Consider the following 8409-nt stretch of genomic DNA (forward strand, 5'->3'; position numbering starts at 1 on the left):
TACAAAGCAGAATAAAGGAAAAAGGTGTTACGCACCTTCTGCAACTTTAGGCAGTTCTGAAGAATTAAAAGGTATGGAAAAGCAGAGGAAAGGAAGCAGAGAATGTTAGCTAGACAAAGCATGAACAGCGTGTCTCTTTTTAAGTTCAAGAACTTGGAAAGTTAGAGATTGGTTAAAAACAAATTTCAGTCAACACCAAAATACAGAAATGCTGTCCTTCCTGTTTTACATTTCTAATTCAAGTTCTTCCACACAAGCCAGTCTAGTATTTAATATCAACAGTTTAACCACTTCTGACAGACTAAACGTGAGATATGCTTACTCACTAGGCTCTACTAAAAATTTTTAACTATTAAAAAATAATGTGATCATAAAAATATTTAATAGAGCATGAGGGAACAAGATACAAAGCCTTCTTAGCAACCAGTCACATAAACTGTAATAGGGTCCAGCAGAATTTAATACATGCTTCACAGTTTATAAACTGGAAACCTCACATAAAACCTCACATAACCTTTAGCATGCTACTGAAGTGTCACTTTTAAAAGCATTTTTCTAATTCAGGGGAAGTGAAAACCGGAACAAAAGCAGATTTGGTACACATTTAGACCTACCAGATCTTGCAGGTAGATTTTATTTTGTTCAAGAAACAGAATCTTAGAAATACAATAAGCTTGTCAAAATTATCAAAATAGAGCTTCATTAATGAAGTATTTTGTCTCAGTTCTCAGTTTTCTAACAGAAAATCTGTTATCTAGTCCCTTGTTTATCTGAAGACTTAGAAAACATAAAAGAATAAAATTGAATAGGAAAAAAGGTCAGGATTATGATTTTCTTTTTTTTTTTAGTGTATCTGTTTTACATCAATAATGATTAAACTTTATACTTAACATACAGTTGTAGAAATTTACCTTTTTGTCTCAGTTCTCAGTTTTCTAACAGAAAATCTGTTATCTAGTCCCTTGTTTATCTGAAGACTTAGAAAACATAAAAGAATAAAATTGAATAGGAAAAAAGGTCAGGATTATGATTTTCTTTTTTTTTTTAGTGTATCTGTTTTACATCAATAATGATTAAACTTTATACTTAACATACAGTTGTAGAAATTTACCTTCCAAAAGCTGTGAACTAACATTAATAAAGTCAATTTTCTTTCTAAGATATCTCTGATTGAGTTTCCAGATACATGAAATGAAGGTGTTCTTTTCCACTGTGCTGCTTGCAACCCATTTGTACACTTTGTCAAAATGCAAGTCAAATTCAGGATTCTCCTGCAAGAGATGAGATATGTTACAGGCTCAACAGTCAAATGATTCTCTGAGCAGCAGAGATTGTTCACTCATTTAATTATTGAGATGACAGGATAAAAATGAAATTACACGGATGCCAACCTTAAGCTGATACACCAACTCTGGCACCCTGATCCACCTTAACAAAGGTGCTAAAAACACTGGAAGTGAAAAACCAGAATCCACGCTATGAAGACAGTATTTTGTCAAGCCAGATAAGGCAACAATAACACATAACACAGAGATCTGTAAGATCTGTAAGAGTTTCAAGAAACATTTGACAGCGCTGTCTGCCCTGAAACACTGTCCTCAGAATGACTAATGCCTTACGTTAGCCTTCTGAAACTAAAAACGGTAGCTGGAATTACTGACAACATATACAACACAATTCAAGGAGACTTAGGGAAATAGGCAAGGGAAAAAAATTACGAGCACTTAATATATTTTATAGATATGATAGTATTTGATAGTGCTGAACAGGATATAAAAGACCATTTGGTATTTTAACAGTAGAAAAAACTACTATAGAAGTATTTTCAACTACATTTATTGCCTGATGAGAACGTTGCTTTGACAACATTTGATTAAAGTACTTTCCTTTCTACAGCCACTTATGAACTCAGTATGGACTGTAACTGGTAACAGTCTGTTTTAAAGACCATATTCCAAGCATTTTACAAGGTCCAGCCTCCTTCTGATGAAAAATGTTATTGCCTCAGATACATGTTAAATTCTTACTTACACATAGTTTGTAAAAACTACTATTGCTGCTACTTATTACTTATGTTGTCACTACTATCTGTAGAAGCAGGCTGCATATGAAACCGCATACGAAGGGAAATGGTATTTCCTGTACAGCGCAATAAAAGCAGTTCTGTTTTTTTTCTGTAGCTTATCTTGGTAAATATCATTACCATACATTTCTAAACAAAGACCATCATTACATAAAATTTGAGTTGTCTGACAACTAGTGCAGGAAAGGCGTGTGTCAAGAGAGTTGCATAGGATCACATGTGGAAACCAAAACATGATGCACCTATCAACTTTAATTCTGACATTTTCTAATATGAGTGTTTGGCATTCAACGTTTGTTTTTTGAAAGAAAATACCAAAATCTCTCATTAGAGTGGTATATACATTACAGCACATTTCTGAAAACAGTTAACCAAACTGTTTTGCAAGAAAAAGCCCTGAAAGATGGTATAATTTTAAACGGAACCTTAAACTGATAGAAGCAATTCTCCAACACAGTATTTAGGAACAGCAAGGAAAATCTAAAATGTAGCCAACAAGTATGTGGATAACTGAAATAATAAAACATATTTAACCTACACTTGGACAGGGGGATATCAAAGAATTTTCAACTTCATAGTTTTCTGCACTATTCTTCCAAATCACCAGTTAACAGAACATAAAACTAGACATCACAGGATGAAGGATTTTCACCTCTGCCTGTTTGTACATCTTAGTTTATGACAACAGATGAATTTAAATGGCCAAAAATAGGTGGCTCTTGTTGTTCTATGGAAAAGAACACCACCTCAGGACTGCACACTTTCCAACAAATGGCCAATGTCATGATTTGGAGAACAGATATAAGAGCTCACCTTGAAGCTTATATACTGCTCATTAAGAATGTTTTAAGTGTCCTAGCAAAAAACACTACATATAGCTCAATGTCATTAGTAAGACGGTAATAAATTTTTTTTAAGGGGAAACTAAGCTTGGAGTAAAAATTTACATAAGACTTGAAACAAACAAAAAAGTACTGGTCCTTAGCACAAGCACTCTACAGTCACTGAGAGATCACTACAATATACAGGGCAGATATTCAGAATACTGCTAGTCAAGCAGATCTAGACTACTCTTACTCAGTTTTCCAGGGTTATATTCTTGGAAAGGCAGGAAGAAAACGCAGGCGTAAGCAGCACAGGAATGTATCATCCTAATTCCTAATTAATGTGTTATCATTCTAAGCTTTAAAGCAGTCAATATCAGGGAAGTTAACTCTAACTTGGAACCAAAAGGATGTTCTGAGCAGAGCACTAAACGAAAAGAAGTTACACGTACTTTAACAGCATCTTTGGCATCAACAACAGCGAGATCTCGAAGTGCCCATGCAGTCTGCCTTTTGTAGAAATCTCCCTTGTCGGATTTTTTCACTTTTACCACATTTACTTGCACTGGTCGTTCCGTTGTCACTGTTAAATGAAGTAAAAGAGTAATTTCAAAATGCACAAATCACCTTAATATATGTTTCTGCTGTATTTCAACTTCTGAAATGAATTATCTGTGGGGGAGATTTCATAATATTTATTTGATGAAAAGAGACGCTTTGAAACATTTTCAGCCACAATATCCACAGCTCAGTTTAAGTCTCAGTCAACCAGATATACATCTTTATACAGCTTGGGAAGTAATGAACCCAATTTACAGATAGTTCTTTGATGCAGCAGACCTCAGACCTTGGCCACATAACTGACAATGCACAGCGGTAATTGGAGATTATAGTCAGAATAAAAACATTTTCTGAGATTCCTCAGTCAAAAAAAAAAAATTCTAGCAAGCTAATTTATTGACAGATCGACCCAAAGCACCTAATTTTTTTGAAGAGACATAATATAATACACATACACTCAAAAGAACATTAGACTTCAGTTCAGTTACTGTGCCTTTCCAGAGCCCTCTGCCTTGGACTCTAACCAATACTCTTTACTGCATTTTATTTAGGCTGATCAGCCTAACTGCCTCCTAAATCCCCCTTTAAGCACTACATAAAGCCTGCTTCAAAAGCCCACCAGTCCCACACAAACAATTTTGACTCTTTAATTTCAAATTACAATGAGATCTGGGAATAAAAGTACAGGGTTTTGTTTCTTTTTTAATAGAAGCAATAATGGAAGTATAAGCTACAATTGATTTTCTCCATTAGAAATGGAAAGTACCTGTTTTATATGGGGCAAGAATAAATATTGTAAGTAAAGCTAAGACAAATGCAACTGAATAAAAAACAAAGGTGAAGACACGAAATACGGTGTAGTATTACTATGTACCTGTGGCACACAAAAAGCAGTTTCTCTTTTTTTTGCCTGCTTTGCACACGTTCACAATGCTCAACAAGCGTTCATCATTGGGAGTGAAAATATCCCTCTGTAAAGCATGCTTGATTGCAGTCATTTTCTCTCAGCTGAAAGATTTTAAGAAGTCATAATACATTCAGGCACATTTAACACACAAAAAAAAGAACCAGTCATTTACTTACAGCAACTACAGTTTTTTGAAATGAAATTTTACAGCTAACTCAATAAATCATAATCTAGACGAGCATGATTTAGGTAGAAGACCAGCCCACTTTAGGAAAAAGTCCAAGATAAAGCTTACTACCTTACTTCAGTTAGACAACTGTAATTTATCAACACTAGGATGATCCTTCTGCCTAATTGAATGGAGAACAAAAAGCTTCTTAGTAGTAAAGTAGAATGTGAGGCATTAACAAAAAAAGTTGAAATGGGAATCAAGAAAAAAAAAAAAGACTCCCTCACTAAGTAGTGGAATTTTAGAATGGGTATGAATGCCGTGGATCCGGTAAAAATCTGTATGAAGACAGGTGAACAAAAAAAACCCAGAAAATTTGACAGGATGGAGAATGTGAAACTAAAGTCACTACAGTGATGACTTTAAATGAAACTTCCTAATTCTCTTCTGATAGAGGGAAAAATCATTCTGATTCAGGATCAGTGTCCCTGCATGCTTCCTCACTCCTTCCTGCCTTGGTATTGTAAGAGAAATTCTAAATTAGTACTTGATCCCATGTTATGGGAATTCTCAAGTATCCTGCTCAAACAGCTTTCTTAAAGCAGAATAAGTACATCACATTCTATTTGGCGGCAAAAAAACCCCAAGCCAACCAAACAAAAAAAATTCCAGTCTGTACTAGAGTTTTCTCAGGTTTGATACCTCTGTAAAGAACATTTGTGGTGGTGATCTGTTATCAAATTCATCATTGTCAGTTCCTGGAGAGAACCTTATTATTACCATATGAGTGGCACCGTGTTTATAACTTAACTTTACCCAGCAAGCAGGCATTACTTTTTTTTTTTTAAATTAATAAAAACACAAGACATTGCAGAGGGCCCATCTAATAGAATTTAATAAATTTTTCTTAAGTCAGATTTATCTTCTGGATATTGAAGTCTCTTTCATAAAAGCTTCCTTATAACAGAACAGCTCCTGGAAGACACAAACTATGGGAACAGGTACACACCTAAGGCAACAAATCTCTGAGCCTCTAGAAATACAGCTTAGGGTTTGTTTTGTGTTTTAATGTTTTGCAAAGACCTGTTTCACTGCTCTTGCCAGCTACCACATACTGTTAAATGTAACAGGCTGCTGTTCTTCCTCTTTATCCTCAAATGAGGGTCCAGCAATTGTTACAGTAATGCAGAATAAAGAAATGCATCTTTGTAGCTGGTAGAAAGGTCAACTTCAAGGCCGTCTAGATCTGAAAAGGCCACAACACAGTTTTGCAAAGATAAGTCCATTAGGTTTGACTAGTTTGCTGCCTTTTCTTAGATGCATGGACTGGAGCTCAGAAATGGAACACTCCTTTTGATTATGGAGTTTCTTACCTAGCAAGGAAGTAACAGGATATTTCAAAAAGAGAAAATAAGCACATACGCTTAGTAATAAATCAAGAGATTTCTTCCAGGAATCAAGTGCTGACTTGAACCCTGTACTCTAACCAAATGCTAAAAGAGACAGACTCCTGCTGAAAGATAGTAAACAGACATTACTTATTCACTCTCATAGCCTGTAACAGCAAACACAGGAGATTGTACAAGGACATCACGGGCTGCCCTTCACACCTTCAGGTACACTGGCAGGTACAGTTTAATGCCAATGACGCAGTCGCATACCAAATCAGACCATTAGGTTGCATGAATGAGGTACATCCACCATTAACAGCAAAAGTACTTTCCTAACAACACACAGAAGTTTGCTTTCTAGTTTTTCTTCTCATTAAGAATAGAGTTTTCAGGTGATTTAGGTGAGGTAGAGGGGCAGAAAAAGAGGTAGAGAGAGATTGGGGAGGTGGGGGGTGGTGGATCTGTTCACAGGGTTCCCCCTTCAAGTGATTCACCTCTGCAGTAACAGCATCCAACAGTGGGAGAAAGTGAAGGGTGAGAAGAAGGGGCTGTAAGAAAAGAAAGCTGTTCAGATTTGCGGGATGCATTAACAACTGGTTTGTTTAAAAACATTCACTGAGAGTTCTGAACTTCTTTGGCAATGCCTTCAAGTAAGTATGCAACAGGCTCAGAGAAAAGCATTTGTACTTCTAGCATGTTCATTTATGATGAAGGATTTGCAGAGGTAAAATAAGACCAACATTAAATTAACCGTGCACCAAACAAGAATAAAATCCCAAGGAAGTCACAAAATTCTGAAAGAGACTTCCGAGATAGACTTCAGTATAATCACCTGGTTCTCTAGCAAAGCATGGTCTAGTCCCCACCAGATTCTAGAAATGCAGGGCAGGGGGGGATGGGACGACACCACCCAATACTCAAGCTTGCAGAGACCAATCAAACAAGAAAACACCTAAAACCCCACCAAGCTCCAGAAGATTAAGGAACTAACAATATTCACCTGATTCAGAACAGTTCCTCAAGCTACAGAGAGGTTCTAGGTAGACTAAAAAGAGCAACACTTAGACATCACATTCCAATGCTTTCACTTAAATACAGAAGCTCCAATATTACTCTGAACTTGTGCTTTAAAATTCTACAGTGTGTTAAAACATGATTAATATACATAACATGCTACACTGCCTGAGGCCGAGACAACAAAACAATATATGGAGTTAAATTTTAGGTTGGATTTTTCTCTTGGAGATGCACTGGTTGCTTTCTCTGACAAATACACAGCAAAGACAAAAAGGTTCCTTTGGCACTTGAAACAGAAAAGGCACCTACTTTTCTTTTAGCCTTTTATGTCCCACCACCACATCTCTCAGCTTAGGGAATCTAGTAGTTTTAAAGATTAGTAACCCAAGAGCTTTGTGAAAACAAGGGCCAATATATCAGGCTGCAATCTGTATTGCCAAGTGTACAGCGCTCAGGGCATTCAAAGAAATGCTGTTTACATGACACCCCTATGGCAATATAACACTCCATAGCTGCTAACGACTTTCCCCCCCTTTCATCAAATACTGGGCCCGGCTTTTGTTTCCCAAATTGCATCAGGTTGTCATTCCCGCTACTCATCAACAGGTGCGCAAGATGAACACACAAAGTGCCAACAACCTGCTGCATTTCAGAAGTATCCCCCCTTTCCTTCCTGATTTAGGATTTTACTTTCTGCTCAACATCACATTCAGACTGCTGCAACTCACTAACCCTCCCATTTCAGTGCTAACACGTGTTGTCCAGGTTGTGCCAAATAGACCATTCCCATAAAACAGAACACGTTAAACGCAAGATCAAAGACTTGCTCTGACATACAGTCCAACCTCTCTTAAAAACTCAGCCCCCTTAGTCACAGCCACCAAAACCTTCACAATGTGCCAGGACCAAGTACATCACTAAGTTCTTCACACATGACTCCTGCTGTCCCAAAGGAACACAGAATTAAGCACAAGGAGCTGGAGATAAAGCTGCTTCCTCAGAAAGCTTCAAGAGATCTCAGACCGTGCTGCCTCTAATGAATCCCTTTAGACATTGCTGCATTTTTTTTCCAGTGATGTTACAGACAAAGCCTCGGCTACGTGAAATCTATCAAAGACATCACGTCACAGACATAGCCTGTCCAGGAAATACATGGGAAAGATTCAACAGGGCAATTTGGTAAGGCTACTTAGTGACCACTTCTTAACCTCTCCAAGTGCGTAAACAGGAAAACATGCTACTCCTGCATCTTATCAGGCTAAAACGTAACACGAGAGCGTGGCCTAACTGTGACATCCCCTGGAACCGATCAATCAAAAGATCAATCATTTAACAGGAGAACTCAGAAGAGTTACTCATCGCAGCGGCGGCCCCCCAAGGGCCCGTCTGACACCAGCTTCTCCGCCTCCCACCTGCGAGCCCCGCAGAAACCGACCCGGAGACAACCCCCCGCGCAG

At 37.5% G+C, this 8409-nt stretch overlaps 1 protein-coding gene across 3 annotated transcripts in view; it reads right to left on the minus strand.

The window, feature by feature from the left end:
• Positions 1-6954, minus strand: part of EXOC1 (exocyst complex component 1) — a 33514-nt gene extending 26560 nt beyond the window's left edge. For 2 of the 3 annotated variants that reach the window (XM_019471575.1, XM_019471574.1), the window contains exons 1-3: positions 4343-4466; positions 3360-3490; positions 1112-1271 (exon numbers count right to left, since the gene is read on the minus strand). In XM_019471575.1, coding sequence (XP_019327120.1) covers positions 1112-1271; positions 3360-3490; positions 4343-4466 — 415 coding nt within the window. Of the gene's footprint in view, positions 1-35; positions 57-1111; positions 1272-3359; positions 3491-4342; positions 4477-6935 lie in introns of those variants that run through there. The other variant, XM_009277410.2, reaches the window with a different exon arrangement.
• Between the last annotated feature and the right edge of the window lie 1455 nt (positions 6955-8409).

This window comes from Aptenodytes forsteri, unplaced genomic scaffold (genome assembly GCF_000699145.1).
Source record: "Aptenodytes forsteri isolate BGI_AS27 unplaced genomic scaffold, ASM69914v1 Scaffold65, whole genome shotgun sequence".
Taxonomy (NCBI): Eukaryota; Metazoa; Chordata; class Aves; order Sphenisciformes; family Spheniscidae; genus Aptenodytes; species Aptenodytes forsteri.